Genomic DNA, 27763 nt, shown 5'->3' with positions numbered 1-27763 from the left:
TAGGAAAATTCCAAATGTTTCATATCTAAAAAAGTTTGGTTGTAAAGGTTTTATCCTAGACAAGACAAATGACAAGTTTCAATCAAGAGCAAAAGAAGGGATATTTGTTGGTTACTCAGATGTATCAAAGGGCTGGAGGATGTGGTTACCCGAAGATAGGAAAATCATTACAACTCGAGATGTAGTTTTTGACACATCTTCCTTTCCACATGTCGATGCAAATCATACTAATTCAAGCTTTAGGGTATTGCCTGTAGACAGTTTACTCCAAAGACATGAAAAGGTCAAAGAAAATCAAAGAAGTGTTCAAGTTGATCAACCAAAAGGTACAGATGAGAAAAATGTACTTGATGATAGGTAAACATTAACAAATGAAACTAAAGAACATATGTCAAATGAAATGGAAGAGATTGAACATGACGAGCCATATATGATTGATGGGGATAATGATGGAGATGATCATCAGAATAATGATATTAACTTGAAAGTAAGAAAATCTGAAAGAAAAACAAAAGGTGTTCCTCCTAACAGACTATCATTAATAGCTCAAGGAAATGTGATTGAGCCAAAATCTTGGAAACAATTGGAGAAATTGCCTGAACCTGAGAAAAAACAATGGGTTGTAGCAGCTCAAGAAGAAATGGAAGCCTTATTAAAAAATGATACATGGGAACTTGTAGATTTACCTCCACAGAAAACAGCAGTTGGATGTAAATGGATATTTAAAGCAAAGTATGGAGATGACGGTATGGTTGAGCGCTATAAGGCACGTTTAGTAGCCAAAGGTTACTCACAGAAATATGGAGAAGACTATGATGAAATATTTGCTCCTGTTGTTAATTCAACAACAGTAAGAATTTTACTAACCATAGCAGCGACAAAAGATCTGACTGTGCATCATTTTGATGTAAAAACAGCCTTTTTAAATGGAAAGTTAGAAGAAGAAATATATATGCAACAGGCCGAAGGTTTTGTGAAATCTGATAATGAAGATAAAGTTTATAAATTAAAGAAATCAATTTATGGGCTGAAACAAGCAGCTCGGGCCTGGAATGAAACACTGAATACAACAATGATGAGCATGGGATTTGAAAAAAGCAATTCTGACCCTTGTTTATATACGAGTAATACTGATGGAAATTATACATACGTAGTGGTTCATGTTGATGACATTTTGTGTGTTGGATCAATTGAAAATGTCAAGAAAACATTTCAAAAACTGACACAATGCTTTGAAATGAAAGACTTAGGAGTTGTTCACAACTACTTAGGAGTTGAAATTGATAAGATGGATGGAGACTTTTACATTCACCAAAGAAGAAAAATAAATAAAGTCATAATTGAACATGGGCTGGAAAACAGTAAACCAGCAAGAACACCAATGGAAGTTGGATTTGTCAACTCAACAGCTATGTCACCAGATCTGCCGGATAACAAAATGTACAGGAAGGCAATAGGATCACTTCTTTATCTTGCTGTGACATCAAGACCGGATATTTTGTCAGCTGTTGGAATTCTAGCTAGAAGAGTTGAAAAACCCACCCAAAGTGATTGGAATGCTGTAAAGCGAATAATAAGATATCTGAAAAGTACCATTGACAAGAAATTAAAATTAGGGATGGAAAAAGAATTGAAATTGTCATGCTATGTAGATGCTGATTGGGGGGGGGTGACTTAGCAGATAGAAAATCAATCAGCGGAATGATGTACAAGTTAGGAAACAGCACTATAAACTGGATTAGCAAAAAACAGACCAATGTCACTCTTTCTTCAACAGAAGCTGAATTCATGGCCGCAAGCTTAGCCACTCAAGAAGTAGTGTGGTTAAGACTATTGTTGAAAGATATGGGCTTCCCCCAAGAAAATCCTACAGTAATATTTGAAGACAATCAGAGCTGTATCAAGTTTATTGAAAATGAAAAGATGAGTGCTAGAATAAAACATTTAGATATTCGAAAACATTACGTCCAAGAAATGATAAATAAGAACGAAGTATTTCTGGAATACCGTCCAAAGTGAAAATAATCAAGCGGACCTTTTAACAAAGCCACTTCTGGGGCAAGTGTTTAAAAGATCACTCTTTTACCTAGGACTTTACTAGGCATGATGTTGAGAGGGTGTGTTGGAGTTACAACATCATCCAATTTACTTATTACCTGTTTTATAAAATCATAGGTATGTTATATATCTAGTTTTGTTATGATTATAAGTAAATAAAAGTTATTATTGTGTGAGTGTTATTAAAGAATAGTTGATTCAATTTTAACAACTTGATCATGGTTCTATGCATAAACTTAGTGTTCTGTTAGATATAATTCCCTTTATACTGCCGAATATTTATATGTTTAGCCTTATTCAAGTTTCATTCTTATTTACCTCTATTTAACCGTTAATAATATAGTTTTTTTATATATTAACTTATCCTTCCAGCTTATTTGTTGATTGGGTTCTTATTGATTGTTTAAGTTATCTTTGGACCCATATAGTTGTCGACTTTGTGTTACTACAACGGCAAACAGGTGTTTTAGTATTCTTGCACCATCGCAATTAGAAATCATGTCAAATATCGTACTTCGTACAGATATTGATATTTCCTTCGAAACAAAAATATTGGGACCTTTTCCGTTAATTCACTACCACTAGTGGAATGTGGTTAGATGTTTCTAACTCTATACTAACCTAACCTAATCAAAGTTTACTTCACTACCTCTTCTTCTATTGCTAATAATCTATTGCTCTAAAAACTAGTGGTAGTGAATTAACCGAAATGGTCCAAATATTGTGTGTAGAATAAGTATCCAGTCTTAGAAACTCTTTGAACAGTTGTATTTTCAACGAGGAAAGAGTAAACACATGATACGCGGCACAGTTGATGTCTCTCAAAGCCTGAAAACCCATCATTGTCTGTGGAGAAGCCAATAAAGCTCGTGAATTGTTGTGGAAGCAAGAGACAACGATACGAGTTTAGTTGGGCCTCTTTAGCAAAATCCACCTCAGGTCGCAGAACTTCTCGAGTACTTCAGAACAATGCTACAACAATGCTTCGCTTAGTAAAATAGAATTACGTTAAAAATGTAGCTCAATTATTCATATTCATTAGACCACATGTATTTTTGGCTTTTGAAAAGTTGCAATACCTGAAAACATAATCAGTGTAAGGTATATTATGTTAAATATTATATCGACACAGTTATGTTTTTGTAGGTAAAAGGTCCTACATTGTAAATTAAATATGATGAATTGTTATCAAAAGATCCATCCTACTGTCGTGGTTAAAAAATTACTAAAAATAAAACTTGCCATATAATTAATGAACACGCAAGATTAATAATGAAAATACAATACAAACACAAGTATTCACAAGAAAAAAAACATTAATCTTAATGATACACCGTCCATTTTACCTAAGCCTGACTAAAAAAGTCGCAGCTTATTGGATCTAAATTTATATTCGCTTTTGAATGTTTTAAATTCTGATCAAACATTCACAAAATAACTATGTTATTTTTATTTTCAGAAAAATAGTATGATCTCTGATAAAATCAAGAACGGATATACAAAGATCAGATCGGTATAAAAAGGTTTTTACTCCTGCATATGGGGGGTACTAAACTCAACAATAACTTAAAATATTGTTAATTACTAGGAGGAAACTAAGCAAAACAACATCAAACAATTCACAATGATACAAAATGCTATTTGTTGGATATTTTTAGGAAGCTAAGAGAGCCTAGAATGACAAAAGTTAAGACCGAACAAAAACTTTCTTTCTTCGCTGATTAATGTATTTTCTTTGACCAACTTTGCAAAGTTTAGCTAAAGAGTAATTAATTAAAACATCGGTTTATTATCGTTGAGTCTCAAGAGGTAGAAGTATAATGCACAATTTATCATTTAATTTTCTACAATAATTGTTATGACACATTAAAGGATAAGGTATCCAATATGTATAAGATGTTGTAAAGTATAAATTTCAGTTGGTTTTTGTTGACTTATTGTTTTATTAAGAACACTAAAATATAAAAACGGTGAATTTAAATGCACCAGAATAAATAATTTCAAAGGAAATCTTAATTTAAAAGACACAAATTCCAAGACTTGGTTGTACTTTTAGATGGTAATTTCCAAGTAATTTAGTATTCTGCTAAGCAGCTCAACGATAAGCAGTTCTACAGTGCAATTTGCATTATTCTTGTTCTTTAGGGGCAATTTTACTTCTTGGTTGAATCGATGAATATCGAGTTCTTTTTTAGACAGATTAAATTCTACATTTTTGGTAAATTTAGTATTCTGGCACCGTCGAAATTAGACAACCATCTCAAATATCTTGAATAACTTCGTAGAAATATTGGTGTTTCGTGTAGATGTAGCTGTAATTTTGATTATTTGCTCCTGGTACGAAGTTTCTGTAAAACAACATATTACATTTTTCGCAGTCTGGGAAATATTGTATGTTGAGTATTATTAGTTATGGAAAAACATAATTCATAAATAATTCAACAACGCGACTAATCAACAAATGTTTAGCCATTTTCATACCATTATCAGAGAAATGCGAGGTCTTGTTTTAACCAGTAACTGCAGTTGATACAGTGAAAGCAAGATTTACTGCGATAAACAGAAAATGTATTGAAGCGATTGTAAAATGTTACACAGAGTAAATATTTTCCAAAATGTTGGTGTTGATATTTAAAGTTATGCCATTTCGGTATAAGCACGCTCCCTCACTCCAATATAACTAATTAATTACACACCTCTCCAGTCTGAGCCGATTACCCCCTCCCCCCTACACGGGACAGCCCCATCTCCTGGTCCTTAATTAAACACGATGACATCACATTTCACTACACCTTGCGCTCCTCCCCTTCCGTACTACTTGCTAAGAGTTTACCTTATACAAAATAGCATCTCTTGGAGTTAGGATAATACTTTTGTAAAAATGTCTACTGAATATTGTATACGAATCAAATATGTGTGAAAGGATGTGTGTAGGACCGATATTGAAAATTGTTACTAATGTCAAGAATGTTCGTACAAAAATATTTCATGTGACTGAAAGAAGACAGTAGTTACGACTAAGGTATCATGATTTTACATAGTAGGTTATTTGAGGTTATTGTAATAAGGTTGCATTTTACAAAACATTTTTGATAACACATTAATGGATTACAAAAGGTCTACTTAGTGCATCCTATCAATAGAAACAATATACGAAGACATCAAATGCACCTCATGTCGAGTTATTTGTTTGTTTTTAGCCCTGGCTACCTGACATAACTCTATTTAAATAACATAATTTTGAGGAATTGTTAAATCCAAAACTACTTTTGGATGGAACGGGATCACTCCTGCGGGTTAACATAAAACTTCAAAACAAACTTTCCTCGTTACTTCTAAGTTTGACAATAAACCTCGTGGCTAAGTTGATGAAAAAGTCACTTGGGAGCCTATTTTAACATATATTTCCGATTTAAGAAAAGTTTAAGCTTTATGGCGAGGTCTTGCATTGTTTGAAAAGCAAGTTTAAAAATGAACCTTTTTAAAAATGTGATTTGTCTACCTAAAATATACAATGTTTTTGATACGGTTGATTGTTGAAAACCCCCTACCGAAATGGTTTGGGCGATAAAAAGAAATTTGGGTAGTATACCTATTAAGAAAATACGAAATAGGACGTAAACTATTCTACACACTCACACAAACAGAGACCAAAGGAACGACGCAAACGAGTTCATAGAAAATTTACAAAGAATTTATACTACTTCATGGTTTTATATCAAGTTAGCCAAAAGGAAAGAAAAAAACCACTGATTAATATGGTTGTCTAATATTCGAGTATGAGCCTGATATTAATGCTTCGCTAATTCAAAAGCTGAACCTTTTACAGAGAAAATATACGAATTGTATGTTGTATTCGAAAAAAGAACAGCCCTGATATTGCCCATCTAGAATAGTACTACTATCTCTAATTAAAGCCATCACATGAACCATTGGTTTAAGTTTTTGTACTGATCCAGATTCGTACTATACCTGAAGTCAATTTAAAAATGTTTGTTTCCAAATGACATTGTTCGTAACATCAGAAACAGTTCAAAATCGTGCTTCAAATAGTCAACGATTAAATTTAATAATATTTGCTGACTATGTCAAACGAACCATGGAATTTGTAAAAATTTAGACTCCAAAGGACATTCTCTGATGGCGTGGGTCAATGTTGTAGATACAATAACATCTTAGTTCATGAGTTTTATTGAAAGAGCTCAAAGAATTGTGGAAATTGTTAAAATAACACCTAACAAATTAGAAAAAGACAGTCACGTTATTATTGACATTAATCCTGATAAATACGCCAAAGAGTACATTTGTAGATGCCATGCATATGTTTTTGACGTCATTGCTGGTATCACTGCTGGCAACCTTACACAACAGAAAACATACTACTATTGTAGTATGTTTTCTATGCTTACACCTACATGAAAAATTGTGATCGAAGGAAGCAATTATAATTTTGTGTTCTTGCTGATACACACCGTTCAAACGTCTCTCCAATATCCGCTAATGTTCAGAAAGTATACAAGATGGATATTGCTTAAACGTTATACAACGCGCGGGAGCAACACTAGACGAAGCAAACAGGAACGGGAGCTGGAAGGATTACTAAGCGTATCGTCAGCTGATTGGACATGATCAAGATGACGTCATCCAACTGTGCTGTGATCTTTGCCTACAATTCTTGGTCGACAAGGGCGTGAAGATAGAGAGAGAGCGAGTGCGATTCTTATGATATTTAACAGACGTTGTGTACTGTTATTATTCACAGCGCTTTAATCATATAGTTATTATATGTTACCTCCCCCTACACTTTTAATGAGTTAATTAATTTTTCTAATAAATATCCACTACAGTTGAATATATGTCTTATATAATCTTATATGGGAAAATATAGTTTTCTGTGTCAGTTTGTTTGGATATAACAAGAACTGTAGTTTCCTTGTATTAGGATGGGATAGTAAGCATAAATAATAGTTTATTATTATACAACAGACCATTTCTTAAGACTTTACAGTTGGATCTTTTAACTAAATTATCTAAAGCTCTTTCGTTAAGACACGTCACTTATGTTTAAAAGTAAAGGTATAGACAGTATTATTAAGAATTATAAAAAAATCCATAACTACTGTATTATGTATTTGATGTTTGTATTATTCTGGGATACCTTTGAGACAATAAATCCCAAAACCGTCTATTTCCACCATTGTGGTGTATCCGGGAATTATGTGTTCTGCCCCTTTCTTGTCAGTGTCTCTATCTGGCCACACATATCAGCCCTTAATTTAATTAAACGAGGGTTACGATTTGAATTGTAAACTTGAATTAGCGTAGTGTGGGTCTAAATCTAAATATATATGTAAATCCTAATACATATTCTAGATCAGTTTAAAATATTAAATTGTACCTTGAAAGTTGCCTTTTTGTAGATTACAAAACAAATTCCACAACCTAATATCTTCTTTTTTGTTTGGGTTTAGTAGTAAAAGCATAGAACACATGCTTTTACTACTGAACCCAAACAAAAAATATATTAAGTTGTGGAATTTGTTTGTAATCTAAAAGTGAGTAATGTTTTTTGCTAAACAAAAATTTTTGGCCGAGAAAACTTTTAAAATATCGTAATAAATTCCTCCAACACCAATTCATCCAACGTCAATTACGACTTTTAAATGCTAAAATTTTTAATGAATACGCATTGGAAACAGTTATAGCCTCGATTATGAACAGTGGATCCAATGAGAGCGTTCTGTAAGCACTCAGCTGACTAGATTATCAAGAAGAAGTAAACGGACTGTTCTTAAGTCATTTATCACCCTCACACTTCAAGTTTAAGTCACGTTTTAGGTGAGTTAGGAACCTTGAACTTTACCAAGCTCTACCTCTGATTGGTATCTGCCTGGAACTGCCGCAAGATTTGCTAGTATATTTCTCTTACCCAAGCAGCTACATAAATAAATGTACTGAAACATAACACATGGGGAATCAAATTGACAAATACTATTTGATGACATTTTATTAGGCGTGAGGTTGATACAATAGTACCTTAAAAATGCATTTATGAAAATATATGCAAACTTTTTACCTTTCTTAAAATAAAAATACCTGCTTGTAAATTTCGTATTGTGCAAGAAACAGCAAAACCATTAAAACAAATCCTGAAGTTATATCCGAAGGGAAAAGTTGGTAGACGCAAAAACTTCTAATTAAGACGGTAGAATTTGCATGTATAATTAAAATACAGAGATGAGAGGATTTTCATAACATAGAACCGCCATCATGCTCAATTAATTCTGAGTAAAAGTTGCTCTTAAAGTTTGGACGCTAAAAGTGTGTCCTCAAACTGTCCTTCTCTTTGTTTCAGTGGTTTCGTCATTTCCGGTTGAAATTCATTAGTGAGGCTGTTCATATTATTTGACATCAATTGTACATAATTCAACTTATTTTTGACAAAACAATTCACAGTTTACAATGCAAAACATCTGTACCAAAATCATAATTTTTAAGCCAAGTACCGTACAATCCACGTTCTCACATATTATATTCATGATGGACTTAAAAATATTATTAATTAAACTGTTACCTGTTCAATATCCTTTGATTTTGTAGTAACGAGCGGTTTCGTGATGACGGTTACATCATCAGGTCAATCCTCGTAGAATAAAATCAAAGGATATTGAACAGTTAACAGTTTATAATTTAAATTTTCAATATCCAGTAGTAGGAAAATAAACATATATATACATTGCTTCTACAGGTGACGAATAATGATATGATTGCTGAAAGACTTACATTTATAGTTAGCGCACATTATACTTTTTCCTACAGTTACCATAAAACAAATAAATTGGTGAAGAAAAATAACCTATTTTTACACAGAAGTGAAGTTTTAATATAACATTTAATGTGAAGTAACAAATACAACAGTACAACAGCTGACCAGCTGATTTACAGCCAGTGCTGCCAACGTATTTCGCGCGCATACGACGTTGCCTGCATGTTACGCGCTCACTATTTCGTGCCTTCACGTTGCAAATCTGGAGTGAGACAAAGTAATTAGAGTGAGACAATGTTAACATTGTCTCACTGATGAGCGAATTGGCCACTTTGCTTTCTCAAATCAGTGAGAAAACATGTACATTGTTAGGTAACTGTAGGAAAAACATTATAGTTAATGTAGGCTGATCCACTAGATAAGGATACTGCAGATGTATTAGTTAACCGATACAGTTTGCCTATATAACTTTGGGAACAACTGTACAAAAGGAAACATAAAATTAAACAATCTTTTACTTAGCTGCCTTTGGACAAGTTAATTTACTCTGTATTTGAGTTTAAGGATTCATACGAATTATAAACAAAATGGCATGTATTTTTTAATTGAATCCTATAGATCTTAAATGTAATTCAGTACTGTTTTTGATTTAAGTACATTAACGATTACAGCACACTTAACTGAATGAGGTTGATTGAACTATTTAACACGTGTGGTTCAACGTTTTTCACAAACATTTGGAATCTTAATGGAAATAATCCAGGACGATAACGAAAACGTAGAGATAATCTGATTGTAGCTTATTGGGCTATAGCCTTAATCAAATCAGATGAGTTTAATGAACAGATCTCGTCTCATATCAATCCATTCTTTGTTCCTCTTTAACATCAAAATATATGCTTTTGATAACAATACATACGTCAACTATACCTTCCAGACGATTCTGGTTACCTTTCTTACAAAAAAATTAATAACCCCACCGCAAAAAACCTGCAGACTAAGACTGTGAATTTTAATTTATCTGGCTGGGTTTCTACAAAAATATTTCCTAAAAATTGTCAGATTTATTTCCTATTTAAATAACATTAATTGAGTGAGTACTTAGGTTTGCTGCTACTGGGAAGATATTGAGGTGTGTTTTTTATTGCAATGTTGATAGCTTAGTATTACATAAACAAAATTTCCAAATTTGGTTAAAATATATTCTTAAACAAGCAAACTACATGGGCATTTTAAATTTAATATTTTTAAATTATCTCCGTAACCGTTGGGCATACAACAACGCTTCAATTTAAAAAAATTATTAAATTTTTTTAACTCTACAAAATAGGTTGGAGAGAAATTATGAAATTTTATGTTTTTAGGGTCAAAAATGGGAAAAATATATTTTTACCCCATTAACCCTCCTATAAACCCCCGTTTCCATTGTCCGATTATGCTGGTTCGTGAACTAGTTCGAATAAACGTAGGTTTACATGTTTGCACCAAATGTCATCAAAATCGGATCGTTTTTGCTCGAGTTATCGAGCTAACGGACATATATATAAATATAATTTTGAACGGATGGTGTTTTTAGCCTCTTAGGACCTTAAAACGAAAAGTAAGTCGGTCCCGGGTCTAGGTCTTGACATAAGACCTACGGTAATAGCTTATTCCATATATGGGAAATTCACTAAAAATATAGTACGTTGTTTTATAACTGCTTGAGCCAATCCTTGCGTTATTACTTGAAAATTTAAATATAACTACTATAAACCTTAAAAAACCATATTGAAAATATTTTATGTGTTATAATATCCAAATATTTTATCATTATGGGAAATGTTACACGAATGTATTTTAAAGGATTAACATTTATTATTTTAATCTTATTTAGAAGATGTTACGAAGCTACCACTTAGCAGTAAAGTTAAGTAAAACAAAGGAAGACAGTTTGCAAGACCATGGCCCAAGTTGGCGGGCAAGGGTTGTTCAGGGAGGGCGGAATAAAAAGATGTATCCGAGGGGCTGTAGTCTTCTTTACTTCTTTCAACATCTCCGCTGGCTTGGAAAATGTCCTGACTTGAGACTCTTTGATCTATTAATACTTTCATGGACGAATCAGGTCAAACACTGCTTTCATATTTTTATATGATATAAGTAAATGCACTAAGAAGGGACATTTGTAACTAAATTAGGTTCTCAGTGGGAATATTGCTGATGTAACTCATTTTAAATAATTTTACTAACTATACCACAATGTTAATAGAACAATGAAATATGATAGACATGGACAACAATATCATTGTTTATTGAATTTTAAAGCTAAATTAAAAATAATGAAATGTGAAACAGTTTGGTCATCTTCTGAATGAAAAGTTGTAATTTTATGTTTTGATGGTAAATAAATAAGATAGAAGTCAAGTTAAGATAAAATAAGTTAAACATATTACTTCTTAAATAATTTGTCACCAAAACTATGCTCATCAAAGTCTTGTATACATAGGAAAAAATAAACCTTATTCAAGGTTTATTTTTCGTTAAAAATTCTAAAAATAACAGTCCTATAAAACAGTTGATAAATTATATGCCAGACAATTACAATACATCCGACTTGAAATGGTTTAGGATAGTCTAGGGCTTAGCCGTTTTCGAAATAGTCCGTTCATTGACAAATTTCAACTACTCAATGTTTAGTTATATCAGCATTATGAGGTATGCTGGGGACATCTTTAAAGTAGATTAGTTAACAAGGAAGGGATTTTTTCGAGAAGTTAATGTTTAGAAGCTATACAGCAGTTTTGCGCAGAGCATTAAAATTCGCTATCAAAATAAATTATACATGTAATGGCTTGCCACTAAGCAATTGTTCGGTTTAGTTCAGTGCATTATGAGAAACTTTTACATGTTTACTGTTAGCGTTGTCCATTAAGTTCCAACTGAACGATAAAAATGAGTAATTTTGTATTTTTATTTATAACTTAGTAACTCTTCTCATACCAGTTGGACACAAGCAGAAATTTCAAGGAGGCATTTGGTTGGTTATACAACCTTATAAACCATATTACATGTTTAATTTCCACTGTTATATCGCTTTTGCTTCATGTAGGAGCTAAAAATGACGTAAATGGAAACATTGCATTAGCAGTGTACGTTAATCTGAGTTTAACTACGTATTAACCACGCATTATTGTGGATATTTATAGGCATGCACTGTGGATGCGATAGTCCCTGGTGTGGATTAACGTCCACACGGGTGAGTACTACGACTATCCGCAGTACTATCTGATAATTAGATCAATTCCTATATACCAAAGGCAAAAATGTGGTTCGGATTCCACTATAAAATGTAGGTCCCTTAGTTGCCATTAGCTGTATGGGCTATTAATTAACAGCTGTGTCTAAGGAATATGTCGGCCTTAGTCACTAACAAGGCTACAAAATCGCGCCACTCATCCTACACTCATCTCCATTCATACTTGGCTTAAAATACCTACTATGTAAATACTATGTAAAATACTACTTAAAATATACTTTGTATGGTCGCCATTTCACTGAAACGTATTTAAATAATGAAGTATTACTTCGTGACATCGATATTGAATCGTGACCTCTGCATTTTTGGTTTATATTGTAATGTAATAATGGAGTTCTAGGAATACTATTATTTGTATTCTGTACACCTAATGGTTTTCATCATCTGATCTGTAAATTAGCCTACATGCACATCATTGTGACAACTTTCTGTCGATCGTGTATAGCTGCATTTTAATAATACAACACTATTGTTTTACGCTGATTATTATTAGTAAATAAAGAATAAACAAAACTTTAGGGGATTCTTCGGCAGAATACATTATTCAGCAGTCTGAAAGTTTGTTTAGTGACTTCAAGTTTTCTTATTAACAGAGTATTTCACGTCCCTACCTTTACTACATTTTTTATTACTGACTAAAACATGATAAAGGTTTGATGAATAGAGTTAAGAATATCTAGTGTTATACGTGTACGACCCATGATCGTAAAAGCACTAATGTTGGAACTTACCGTTTAAAATACGAATAAAATATTTGTGTTTGAAAGAATTATGAGTCTCATGCGTGATGACAAAAGATGAACTACATATTAAGCAAGTAGAATGTTTGCATTTTATCAAAGGCTGCTGTTTATTAGGTTTTAGAAAGGAAGGGTTTTGGATCCAGCGTTTGGACTGCTACTTAAAATAATAAATACATAAAAACTTATAAAAGTAAACATCACCGGTGTGAACATATACCTAGTAAAATTAGAATAAGTTACATACATTGTCACTGTAATAACTGCTCAAGCATGTTTAAATTAATAACAACAACAAATATAAAAACTTTCAGATTTTAGAGGTTCACGACTAATAACTATTGAATATACCAAGGATTAAGTTGGCATCAAGGTATTTAACCTCTAGATTAGTAAATATTGAAACTGAGCCAACCATCACAAACTATGATAAAATATTCCTTTTTTCTTTGACCTTTTAAATGGACAAAATGGTTGAGAAAGATTGCAGTATTAATTATAGAAACACATATTTTCAATGTAGAATACAGTATTGTTTATAGAGAAACCAAAAAAAATATAAAATAATAATAACGATAAAACGATAGGGTCAATAAGGTAAAATCACAGATATGGATATATCGGCATTCTCAAAAAATGCTTCATCTCCACCATAGTAAGATGTTTGCAATATTTCATTATTACGAAGGTAAATGTCATTCGTCAATAATTGTGTGGTTGCTTGTTTATAAATATTACATAAATATTAATTGTAAGTTTGTAAATGTGGTATAACATAAATACTGGTGTAGTTAGTTGTATGCCACGATGCGGCACAAAGTTTACCACAATAACAGTCGCCTTGCCGAGTGCTGAACTTGGTAAATGGCTTACGAACAAAAGAACGTTTAATTTCTTTCAGATAATCAGGACACCTCCACTCTCTTCTCTGCTTTTATTTGTTGGAAATATTTTCTCGGGGTTGAGTACAAAGTTTCTTGTACTTTCAGATTGTAAAGAAATAGCGTATTTCCTGAGTATTTGCTGTACTGTTACATTTTCAAGGTCAGAAATATTTTAGGATATTTATTTCATAATAAGTATGTAAAAACCGTGAAGTATTTTAATATTTCCAATACTTTATATTTATTTTAACATATAATGTACTTTTTTATTTTAGTTAAGCTTACGCATTAGAAACTCTTATACCGTGCGAGTACCTTATGTTTATAGCTGAGTATATTTTTTGTATAAACTATGTGTAGTATACTAATTTGAAATAATAACTTCGCCAATATTTCTGAATTTTTAATTTTTATGAGGCCTTTCGCCAGCTATAGCGAAAGACTCATAAGCCTTTACCATAGCCTTTGTGTCTGATGATGTGTCATCATCAGACACATCACAAAACTTTATGTGTAGTATGATAAAACAAAGTATTTTAAATATAAAAAAAAGTACTATACACTTTTTTTCATCAAAGTTTTTCAAAGTAGTTTACATTTACTTAATTGGTTGTTTAATTTTGTAAGAACACAATTTATAATGTATTCAACTTCAATATAAGTCAGCTTCAAGAAACTGCAGTCGGTAAACTATCGGAGAAAGCTTCAACTTTGAGTTTACAACCCATTAAACAACCACTTCTAATATTTTGGGTGTTTCCTTGCTTTATTGGGAAGCGTTCCGTGTAAGTAAATATTGGAATTTATTTTTCAAATATAACTATTTATGGAAAAATATAAACTTATCATCCTTTGCACTGTAAGGTAGACGCAATTATTTCACTCTAATGTTTAAACGTAAATTTTCTTCTTTATTTAACAATACATTACAACAATACATTGGTTTTCTTAAAACCATTAGGTCACAATAACTTATGTAAAATAACTAATTAATATTTATCCATACACACCAAATAATGAATACTCGATTTAAGAAGTTCTTTTAGTTGTTTGTCAATGTTCTTTATGAAATATTATAAGAGCAATACTAAGTTGAGCCAATAATATATTATAAAAAAAAACTGGCTACTTAATTATTCTACAAAAAAAAATCTATTTATTTCTTTCAAGAATAATAAAAAAAAATATAATAAACTCGACCGAATGTTGTAAAATCTGGTTCGGTATTTATCTTAGTGCCCTCTCTTGGTGATAATTATGTTTAAATAAAGTGCAAGAAGACGTTCACAGCAAGGTGATTCATGTCCCGGGATGATAAGAAAACTTTGGGTGCTGAACAAACTTTCAATCTTTGGTGAGTAATGTATTTTCTCGTAAGAGCGGAGTAAGTTTATTCACAGCGTAATTAATTTTATGTCTTTAGTCCCAGGTGTTTTTAATACCATACTTTCCTACTGAAGTGTACACAACTGTTTTAAGCATAGTAAAAGAGGGGGGGGGGAATGTGTTGTTAAATTAGTGTAATTTAGGGCTTTACACCGTTATTGCAAACATATATTAAGGAGTAATAAGGAACACATTAGTGATCTTTAATATTTAAAGGGTCAACAAAAATGTGATTTGACAATTATGTTTTAAGATGGGACATCGAAATCTCTTGCATACAATGAAACACTAAGTAATCTTGTAGGTTGTAGGATATAACCAGTTGGTCATTTTAGGGCAGTTCTAGTTAGTTATCCGAACAGTATAGTGTGTGTATTACGTAGGCTTGTACAGTGAAAGTATCCTCGTCTGACATAGTAACAAAATGATATGGTGTAGTTATTTATTAAAATTTATTACATAGGGCAAGAATCAACATATAACTTATATACTTGCCCTAAATACATGGACGCTTCTTTCTCCAGTATGTTGGTATCCGAGAGATAGTTAAATTGATTTACTATATGTATCAATTAATTTAATTCTTACCATTATATTTATTGATTTCTTTCACTTGACACTGCGACTTTAAGTTGTAGCGTTTTCTTTTTTTATTGAGTATGGTGGCAAATGGCTTTTATTTATGAATATACCGGTATAGTAAAGTAAAGTTTAGTAAAGTTAAGTAAATTTTATCCTTGCAATAGTATAAATTTGTTAAATTATTTAACTAGCTTAAATTTCTCAAATTTAGCTGAGTATGCTCTTGTCGAGTATTTCTTATTGTTTGGTGAAATAGTACATAAATTACACCTAATTAGTAATAACAGAACATAGTTTAACTAAACTCAACTGTTTTCGAATTGTCCTGAATGGCGAGGGCGAGTTGATTCTCTCTCGATAGAAGCAATCATCTTCGATGGAACGGCGATTGTTGATTGCGTCTAACGAACTGAAGCATTGGAAGCCGCGGTTCGGGTGATATACCGCACAATTTTATTTGATGGATTTTGCAAATTATTTCTCAAAGCTGTTCACCCTTGACGGCCAAGTAAATGGAATGTAGGTGTTTAATTCGTTGTGATGCTAAAAATAGGATATTTTTAAAGAAAGTTTTAAAATTAATGTATTTTTTTCTGAGAGATCTTTATTTTAGCACTGTCAAAAACCATACCATGGAGTGTTTCGCATAAAAAACACCTTTAAACATATGTGCATATCACTTACTTTCGCAGCTACTTAGACCTGCAGAGTAGGCCTAGACTTCCTTCTTAGCTTTTCTCTAAAACTTCTAGGTATACATTTTCCAATTAATATTTCACTGTAGCAACAGTAATGGTTTTCTCTCCCGAGTCATTCTCTTAACATGCCTTAACCAGCTCATTCTTTTCATCACAAAGAAACGTACCAAATCTTCTCCTTCTGCAGCAAAAATAAATCTGTTTGTTTCCCAAAGATCTCCACTCCTATTCTTATCTAAAGTGGTGGTTCAAAGAGCTTCATATATTTGCTGTACAGTTCTTCTGTTTAATATCCTGAGCAAGTTAGTTGTTGCAATTGTAAATGTCTGTGTTGCTGTTACAATTTTTGATTATAGAACGTAATAGCTTAGCTATTGTTCTATACATCAGCGAGGAATATGTAAAATTAAGGTATTAAGTAAGATAAGGTAGCTACGTGGTAAGTTCTGGTTCCAGCTGTAATCATTTAATCAGTTTTGGAACTACTGTATTAGCATAAAAATTGTGTTCGTTCTCAAGTAAACCCCACACTAAAATAAATAAATATCGCTACACCAATAAAAACGCAATTGTCATTCCTGAGGTATTGAGTTATTCTTTTCACTTCATTCATCGCCAGACTTTTTGGATTCCATTTTCTTGTTTGCTTCCATTGTTAAAAATACTTTCCTTAAATAACACACGTTTAGTAGTCAGATTTTTGCCATTGGCATAAGCATGAAGCTTGCAGTAATTCTTTAAGTAATATTTCCTCCCAGACTTAAGTGACCAACAACTTCATGGACAGCCAAGTTAACCAAAATTACTAATAGTGATCTTCTTACCTCAAACTTTATCATGCTTATTCTATTTGCGCTGTGGATGCGATTCTCCCTGATGTGGATTAACATCTGCACTAGTGAGTACTACTATCCGCATTACTATCCTGATAATTAGACCAATTCGTTAATTACAAGGCAAAATGTGGTTCGGATTCCACAATAAACTGTAGGTCCCTTAGTTGCCATTGACTGTATTCTATTTAGATGTATATTGGTTTATGGAAACAGAAACGAGTCAGTCTGTCTAATAATAATCCTCCATTAATACAGTTAACTTTTTTTTTACAAAATCTACAGACCTACTTTGTAATCAACGGTAGCCTACTTTTCATTGTCTGCATATAATGAGGATCTGATCTATAATATTTAGCGTACTAATATTGTATAGTCATTCAAATACATGATTTCGTTGTACAAAATCACTACAATCAATGTGAGAGCTACCCAAATTACTCTCATTCACTAAAATAAATATAAAACACAAATACGGATAATATTACAAGTGTATTTGTTTTCGTAGACACATCTGCAATAACCTAATGATGAGATCACAATTGCAACTGTTGACTTTGGGACTTATCATTTTAAATTGCACATTACAATCAATTACTAATTACTGGGTTCTGCCGAATGCTGGGCGCGTTGTGGCACAAAGCATGGTTTTGTTCGGTTCGTTACTCGTAATCAGCAAGCTGACTGCCAGCTGTCAATTACATCTGCCGGACACGTCGCCGATTATAATTCATAATTGCTCTATTTTGTGTCTGAACCCTATTTTTATGTACCAGAATATTTTAGGTGGTATTTATACAAAACATTGCATTATTCTATTTTACTAAAACCTTAATTAATCAGTTGGCTTGTGCCATGTCAGCCTAAAATGTACAACATGGGTTTTGTGTAAATAATACTAGAATACACGAAACTATTTTTTGTTCTTTACATATATAGACATTTCAAATCAAATGTATTGCTTTAGATAGGTTTCGATTGACGAGAAACGCCGTAAAGTGTCTTTGTAATAAAGGAGAAACACATACGATTGTATTAGCTGGATTCCAACGTAAATGTAAAATTGAACCTGTGTGTAATGATATTGGATTGATCGAGTTGTAAAGAGGGTTTACGACTGCTTGCTGAATTGACTGCTTCACAAAAAAGCAGGGCATAAAACAAAGGCTAGCGAGACCCAACATTCACGTGTGTATTTTATTAGGAAAACTACGGATTACATCTTCAGGAAACATAACTCGTAAAACAGAAATAAACCGAGTTATTGGCAAACCAATTACTTTACACCGAGATGTATTTTCATACATTCGAAACAGAAATATTTTATACGTAACTGATCTATCGGAATGATATAAACCAAATACTGCTAAAAATATGAAGTGTATCATGATAGAATACAACATTCAATTTCAGTTCTAATTTTAAGCATATTTCAAATAAGAGTATAATTCGACATAACCCGAATTAGAAAATTAACCTCTAAAGTTTGTACAAATAGGATATCAGGTCGTAAATGAGAGGTCCAGTTAACAAGGGGCTGCGTTAGTGAGGAGATATGATTATGACGGCCCCAGTCGGTCTGTGGTCCGGGGTCAACCATTAAAAACGTGCTTTGAGCCCTTTAACGGGATTACTATAAAATCTAGGATCCCTCGCAGCTTAGTTCCAGTTATGAATAAAGGAATTCGTGTTGCAAAAGTAGTTAAGCTTATTTCGTTATTAATTGTCTGAAAATTAAACCTCGTATCTTTTAACAAGCTTTAGTTGACCTTTTTGAAATCAAATCAAACGAAATCACTTCATACTCTTTGAAGATTACGTTGGTTAAAAGAATCAAATAAGGCATATTAACATGAGCTGATAATATTCCGGAGGAATACATTAAATAAGTGTGTTTTAATATATTATATATAACGTAAAATTTTAGATGTCAAGAGACTGATATGACAAATGAAAATTTTTATTTGTTATTTTTGTCGAATAAAGGAGTTATTGAATTAATAAGAGAAATTTAACAGTCTCAGTAAAACAAAAAAAGAAATAATTAACTGTGCTACGGCTTCAAAAGTATCTAATAAGATTTTGTTCGGTAACAACTTAAATATTTACTTTGTGTAACTGGTTACGTTACCAAATAACTTCGTCAATAGCTCATAGTGACATGCATCAAAACATGGCACAACAATGTTGGGCAGATCCATGATTTAATATTTTACCGATAATAAAATACGACATAAAAGCCTTAAGTTTCTCAATATTCTACATTAATGGCGGGGGGGGGGGGGGTGGCTTCACCATAGACTAACCAACACAATCTAAGGGAGTATGTTTTATCATGGTTTGATCTATGGTTTCACGCACAAACTATAGGACTGTGTAGATGGATAATAAATGATATGTCATCATGTGTAACTGTCATGATAATTTGAGATGGGGACGCCACTTAGGTGCGTATTCCAACCCAAATATGAGTGAAGGATTAGTGTAGAATGTTGTGAGATGTCTTGTGTAGCTTCGTCCCTGACTAAGATATGCTGTTTCATTAGGTGGGTCCATATATCAGAAGCCCAATGATCAAGGACAGCTGGATCAGGTTTGAGCCATCAAAAGCTGCGTACTTTTCTCAGGATCGTACAAGGGACTTTTTTAGTAGGCGATTACTGTCGCTGACTTAGTGACATGTAATGTTCCAGCATACATGGTGTCGCATACCTTGGTGTTGGTGTTGGTTGTGGTGGGCGATGACGCGGGCTCGCTGGCCAGTAGTCGTTGTAGCTGAGAGGGCGAGTTCTTGGCTGAGGGCGGTGGCGCGTACTGTATACACGACGCTGCTAGAGGGGACGCCGGCGCTGGCGACGTGCTGCTGGACGCTACAGAGCCGCTCCCGCTGTGGTGGTTCTCCGTGTGTCGCCGAAGACTCCTAGCGTCGCAGTATGACTTGCCGCAGCCCTCTGCTTTGCACTCGTAAGGCTTTTTGTTGCGATGCGTCAGCATGTGCCCGTTCCTGCAACAAATTTAAACTTTCAAACCTTTTAGAGATACTACAACCATACATTTAACCCTTAGACATGGCATCAAATTTACCCTGCTGAACTTCACAGATACGCTAGGCCATTTATAGTACCCACTGTTGTTTTGGCGTCAGGTGTCATACTGAACAGCTGTCCTCAGTAGCTACAGCTGGTTCTGGAAACTCGTTTGACAAAGTGAGGTAAAGATATAAAATCTAGATTTTAAAGTAAATATGGAATAGCCTAAACATTTTAGTTTATTATAATTCAAATAAGATGTATGTTTCTATAACTAAAAGGGTTAAAAACACAATTAAAGAAGTACTTAAAATGAAACCCCAAAACGTCATCCAGTAATTATGCCCCATTTATCGTCAGAATTCATATTAAAAAAAAAATTAACTTTACAACTCACATATAAAACAAACTAAACATATACTAATCCTACCTGCTCAAAAAATAAAATATATCTAAGATAGTATAAGCTGGGCCCGAAGAGAACCTCTACTCGTTGAGTGTAATTCCCAAGACAGTGAGCTAGTTTACATTTTGAACAAAGTTGAACGGTACCTTCCTATCTTTTTTAACTAAACATAATTTTTCGTACAATGTTTACATTCCTTACTGTGCGTAGGCCTACAAGTTCGCCGTCATCTAACGAATTCGATGTCCTCGTAGAAATTTTTCCATTGTAGTCAATTTCTTTTGCTAAGTTTGTAGAATATTGCACTTGATTTGTTTTAAAAGACATTTTTTATATAATTAAGATTTTCTAGGTGGTTGTTGGATTTTTTGGGAGGACATAATAATGTCAGCGGGAGAAAATGGTGATATTTTGGAGATTCAAACCATAAATGCAAATAAAACACTTTCGGACATAAATACAGTCCCTGTACGACTGTACACCTTATGTTGCTCTTTTTATTAGTAATATTCATACATGTCCGGTATAGAGTTTACCAAAACCCAAAACTAAATTATTTCACCGTTTATTTTGTCAATCAATTGCAGTAGACGAGCTTATTGCCATTACTGACTTCTAATGCCTCTTTAGGACTTTTATCCTCCTACTTATCCTACAAAAGTGTGCTATCCCATTACTTCATACTATACGAAAGTTCCTTTGATTTCCGCTCTATTGTAAAATATGTTACAATGTTTTCCGCCTTTCAAACCAAATGTTAAATACGAGGTTCACATGTATGTAATAATAATATGTGTATATTTCTACCTTGAACAGAGAGTAAGATAATAATGCTTATATAAAATAATAACATTATTAAGGGTATCAATCAGTTCACTAGATATGGTTTGGTCTAAGTAGGTCGTCACTTGTACTGTAACACTTACAGTTGTGTACCTACAACAACCAGTTATATGCAGCATACCACATGCACATCCAGTATAACATTGTCATTGTAGTAACATGGATAATGTGCAGCATTACTATCACCTAAATGCATTACAGGCTCGCCCGCTGATACAAATTAAACAACAATAATGTTGTAATAGTGTGTATTATACCATTATCTATGTATCACTAAACACTCACACACCACTCAATCAAAATATCTAACATTGTTACAAGGATTATACCGATTGCACTATACTGTTATACTGTTGTGTACCAACCTACAATAACCAGCCATATATACAGACATAACACTACATACACACGCTATATAACATTGTAGTTACATAGATAATGTGCAGTAATACCTTATGCACTAACATACTCTGCCCTTAACAAGGAAAACATAGTGTCTTCCGATGTCGTAAAAATAACTTGCTTTATAACAAGGAAAAATGCTGTAAAGCATGGTGGCCGCAATTGTATTTATTTCAAAAACCCTCCTCGTAACCCCCTCGTAAAACACTCTTTTTTTACCAATAGAACTCAATGGATATCAAAACAATGAAGTATTTGAACAAAACTGCGGATTAATCGGTTTAGGGAACTCTTAAGGTATGCACTGTTTTTAAACAGATTTGTTTTTTTTTAGGCTTGGCACTTTTCCTACTTCTTTTAGAAACAAAAATAAGTTAGTTCAGATTACCTTTCAGCAAAATTTTCTATCTTACTCATGAAGATTGAAAACACTGGGTCATTGGTAAAAGTACTGAAAACGGTTTAGTATCGAAGTTTTGATATACTTGACCAACAAAACCTAATATATCATTGCAGCATTAACTTTACAAAAGAAAATAAATAAGAAACACTCTAAGGGTTTCTCTGAAATGTGTTATTATATTTTTAACGCCAGTACAATTATCTGAACGCACAGCACTCGTATAACTAAGTGAAGCCCAAAAAATAAATCATAAAACTTTGTAAATCTAACTTTTAAAAGGATTATAATTTAGCAAGAAAATATTATTCAAATAACAAAGAGATATAGGGTTTATCTTTAAGGCCGGTCTACACGCAAGGATTTCGCGAACGTTTTATCTGCGCAGGTAAAACGTTGCAGTCAAGTCGTTGCAAAGAAATGCGTCCACACGGTACAGGTTTCAGCACCAACTTTTAGTGCAGTTTTGTGATAACTTTCAGTGTATGTGCATGTAATATCGTGGAAGATGTGTTTCTGCTGGCAATTTCTGCAGCCAGTGTTACAAGTAAGCAAAGAAATAAGTCTGAGAGACGACGGCGCTCGTATGGTCAAGACGTTGGTTACTAAAAAGACAACAAACTTCATAATAGTTTCTCTGTTCACGTTCGAATCTACTGCTTTGGATTTTTCAAAAGTATCTAAGTCTTTTTTCTTATCACAGTCACTATATTCCTTACTCTTGACCCTCCATAAATTAAGGACACTTCTGGACAGTTCGATGAATTCAACAATAAAATCATGGGAACATTGGCGAAGATCTGCGATCGTAATTAAAAAACACATTTATACCTCTGACAGCACGAGAAGACAACACTGCATACTGGGGTTTTGGGCGTGAAGACGGAGTTGAAACGGATGACAGTGTCCACACGCAACGACTTGCCTGAAAACGTTGTCAAAACTATGCTCTCAGCAATAGTTTTATCGCTCCGTCTTCCGTCTCCGCGCAGTTCTAAAAAATGCACAGTTTTGCGGTACACACGCAACGATTTGACTGCAACGATTTACTTGCGCAGGTAAAACGTACGGTAAATCCTTGCGTGTAGACCGGCCTTTAGGGACAAAGTGCTTTTTAGCAATATTAAATCTATACAGTATGAAAATATTAAATGTATATAGTGGGTATGAGTGTAAATTGTATAACAATTTGAATCGAATTGGATAACAATTAATTCAACAAAATCACTTACAATAAGTTTATGATAACTGTATGTACCAGGCGATGCAAGGAGAATAATATCACAGTTTCCTTCCTTCAAAAACAGTATTTCAGAATACTCTATACTCATCTGTAGGTTTTAGACCAACCTTTACGTAAATTACATTTTATTAGTTTAAAAAGCTGAAATTAAGTTCAAAATTAACTTTAGTAACTAATTGAGTTCCTACCTCAACCTGTTTTTCAATAAAATGTTTTACATAAATAATTATCAATCGTCTGAAGTTTGGAAGCTGCAAAACAGTTTTTAAAGTAATCTTCAAGTTTTACAATAAAAAAACTGAATAAATACAGTAAGTGACCTTTAAAAACATCAGACAAATTGTCTTTCAAGTGTTATCAACTTAGCTTTCTTATAGAGTTTTATTCGAAAAATAACAAAACTACAAGCATTATTTCATTCCCTACAAACTTTTGTATTTGGTCATGAAGACTCCTAAATATCGTTATCTATTTAATTTTATGTTTATTTTCTTGTTCTCATATTTTATAAATATGAGATATTTGATACACATGGCGTTACATGGGTTTATACAGATTAGGTGTTACATTAGGTTCAAACAAGACGATTATTATTGACCTTTACTGTATAATCCAAACGCTGCAAATCGAAATTGGTCTCTTTTACCGGTGTATTTGATGAGAAACATTTCGAAACCCCTGCCCACAACAACCTGATTGGATTTTTACTCAAATATTTCCATAAAATTGAAATATTTATTTCACATTGAAATAAAGTTTAAAGAGTACTTAGGTCTGCTACATGAAAGGTAATAAAGTATGTTTTTTTTTCGATTAAAATTCAATGACCTAGTATGAAATAGATTTGCCAAAATTGATGAAAATATGCCCTGAAACAAACGAACTAAAACAGTTTATTTATATTATATACAAATGATAGGGAGATTTTAGAATAAAACATTTTCCCTGCAACTGTTTGACATACAAAAATGCGTCAATGTACTATAAATTATGTTTTAAATCTCTGCCATTAAAGAAACAATTTCACGATTAAGTGTTGGGGTAAAAAAAGGGAAACGCCAAAAAACCCCCGTTTCCATAATCTGACCATGCTGGTTCACTCATTTGAAGAGGTACACGTAGATTTACACGTTTATACAAAATTTCATAAAAACCGAACGAGTTTGATCGAGTTAATTACTCGACTTTACTCAGAAATAACAAAAATAAAGATAAATATGTGCCAGGTGTACATGTTAAATTGAAACCTACGGTTATAGTTTATCCCCTATACGGAAAAATTCGCTAAAAGCACTTCTTTAAAAGTTAAAACGCTGTCCAGACTTAACCTTATTGTGACGAACCATGACGATAGAAGCATAAAAACCAAAACTACTTATCTTCAACGTGTAATGATATTAACCTACATTATCTAAAGAAAACTTAGATATTTTAGTTAGAACATCCTCAATCTTCATATTTTTTTAATCCCTAACTATAATAAAGGAATGAACATTGCTGTATAGTAATCTTATGTTTTATTTTGGTCGTTCAATGGTTTGAAGATTTTTCATCGATATAAGTAATTAAAGAGATTATTTAGAGCGTCACAAACGTCGACATTTTCTAACTCCCACAGTAAGAAATTAAAGTTGTAATTACAACTGAGCGATCGGTATCAGTCAAGCGGAATGCGGCTTTTACGTGAAATGAGAATCACAGCTTTGATTGGTACTGGAATCTTCTAAATATTTTGATTGAGATTCGAGTAATTTTAATATAAAATTTTACTCATAAATATAAACAAGAAGTTTCATTACGGGTTTAAAGGACATTATTTTTACACTGAGTCGAGTATAACGAAATGGGGGAAGGAGGTGTCAAGAATAATAAACAAAACTTGAATCTATTAACGTGTAGTTTAGTCATTTTAGGGTTTTAGGTGGAAATAATTCCCTAAACGGTGAAGCTTTGCATATGTGTAGTACTAGTGCCCAGTAACAACACATTAAAAATCAACATTCGTGCATGCTGTGCTACGACCACCATCTTGGAAAATGGTAGATTTTCACTTTTTTGATGATATTTAAAAAACCGTTGAAAATACATAAATTTAGTTGATACAGTACAATAGTTAAGGAAAACGAAGAATACATATAGTTATACATATACATATACATAGCTATACATATGTTATGACAATATTTGCCTTATCTCTAACGGTTATTTCAAAAAATTTAAATTAATATTAAATGTAAAATCCCCACGTTATTCATTAACTGTTGCAGTTTGCTTGTTTATAGATATCAAGCAGCCATATTGTGAAACATGTTCAAAAAAAGTAAAAAAGTAAAGTAGCACAGCATGTAAGAATGTTGATTTTTTACTGTTGTTACTAGGTACTAGTACAGCACATGTGCAAAGTTTCGCCATTTAAGGAATTATTTGCAGGTAGACGGGCATTTTTCCCTAAAATGACTGGACTAGTTGGAGTGAACATAGAGTTGTGTCTATAGGATAAAGTAATACATCTGGAATATATGTGTATATATATATATCTATATATGTATATATATGTATATATATACACACATATATATGTGTATATATATACACACACATATATATATATATATATATATATTATAATTCATGAGGCGTAATCCATTATTAACTTAAGCGGAACTTTGAGCTCGTAAGGTTGTAGACTTTCAGCTAACTCACTGTAGTCAACTGCTTCATCCAACAACTCAAAGCTATTAACTTTGTCTATAATTGCAAGATTTGAAGGCAAAGTAGATTATGAGCCTTTTACTTTCTACCGTTTAAAAGAATTATATCATATAAGGATTTATATAGTTCAAATGGATTTTATACGACCTCTTAAATACAAAACATTCACGTATGTCTTACGGCGAAGTATGGTAGACAGACAGGTTAAATGTTTATATAGTTAACTAAGGATATTTATAAAGAGGTGAAATACTACGTAGGTGTAGATGGTCGGGTCAAAGGTCATACATGAAGATTTGATGTTCTATGTAGGTGTACATGGTCGGGTCAAAGGGCATACATACAAATTTGTTTTTGCATGTTGGTGTACATGGTCGGGTCAAAGGTCATACATACAAATTTGATGTTGTATGTTGGTGTACATGGTCGGGTCAAAGGACATACATAGACATTTGATGTTGCATGTTGGTGTACATTTTTCGGGTCAAAGGTCATACATACAAATTTGATGTTAAATGTTGGTGAACATGGTTGGGTCAAAAGAAATGCATACAAATTTGATGTGGCATGTTGGTGTACACGGTCAGGTCAAAGGACACATATAAAAGTTTTGTGTAGTATGTAGGTGTACATGGTCGGGTTAAGGGATATACATACAAATTTGATATTGTATGCAAGTGTACATGGTCAGAACATGTATAAATATTTTATGTAGTATGTATGTGTACATGGTCGAGTAAAGGGCTATACATACAAATTTACATGTTGGTGTACATGGTCGGGTACAAGGACACACATAACGATTTTATGTAGTATGTAGGTGTACATGGTCAGGTCAAAGGATATACATACAGATTTGATGTTGTATGTACATATAGATGGTTGGGTCAAATGACATACATACAGATTTTATGTAGTATGTAAGTGTACATAGTCGGGTAAGAGGATATACATAAAGATTTTATGTAGCAAGTAGGTTTACATGGCCGGTTAAAGGGATATACATACAGATTTTATGTAGTATGTAGGTGTACATGGTCAGATCAGAGGACATACATGATGGTTCGATTTAGTATGTAGGTGTACACGGTCAGGTCAAAGGACATACATAAAGATTTTATGTAGTATGTAGGTGTACATGGTCGGGTTGGGCGTTGGCCGGCGAGGCTGTAGGTGGCAGCGACTACGAAGGGAGATAATCTAAAGATATTCAAGCCACGAGGGCCCTTGTTAGGGTTACCTCGTTATGCCCGACCTGAACGTGGGTTTACGTTGCCCTTTTATTGAAAGCTGAGTTAGTATAGTTAAAAGCTTTATTTTATTACGTACTCTATTTAAAGGCAACAAGCTCAAACTAGGATTAGTTAGAACCAGATTGTAAGTTTATCCTTCAATTATTGGTTAATTTAATACTAAACAGAGTTGCAGCTGTTTGTGTTCAACTAGATGGATCTCTATGTTGATGGCATGTTACCAACACCAGATT

At 33.0% G+C, this 27763-nt stretch overlaps 1 protein-coding gene across 4 annotated transcripts in view; it reads right to left on the bottom strand.

The window, feature by feature from the left end:
* Positions 1–27763, bottom strand: part of LOC128988600 (serine-rich adhesin for platelets-like) — a 271927-nt gene that overhangs the window by 119964 nt on the left and 124200 nt on the right. For all 4 annotated transcript variants that reach the window (XM_054410025.1, XM_054410056.1, XM_054410046.1 and 1 more), the window contains exon 5: positions 19955–20246. In XM_054410025.1, coding sequence (XP_054266000.1) covers positions 19955–20246 — 292 coding nt within the window. The remainder of the gene's footprint in view (positions 1–19954; positions 20247–27763) is intronic.

The sequence above is a fragment of the Macrosteles quadrilineatus genome, unplaced genomic scaffold (genome assembly GCF_028750875.1).
Source record: "Macrosteles quadrilineatus isolate MER2022 unplaced genomic scaffold, UCM_ALF_1.0 Scaffold_1__1_contigs__length_201487025, whole genome shotgun sequence".
Taxonomy (NCBI): Eukaryota; Metazoa; Arthropoda; class Insecta; order Hemiptera; family Cicadellidae; genus Macrosteles; species Macrosteles quadrilineatus.
Note: the sequence above shows the minus strand (reverse complement) of the source record. Positions and strands in the feature narration are given on the sequence as shown.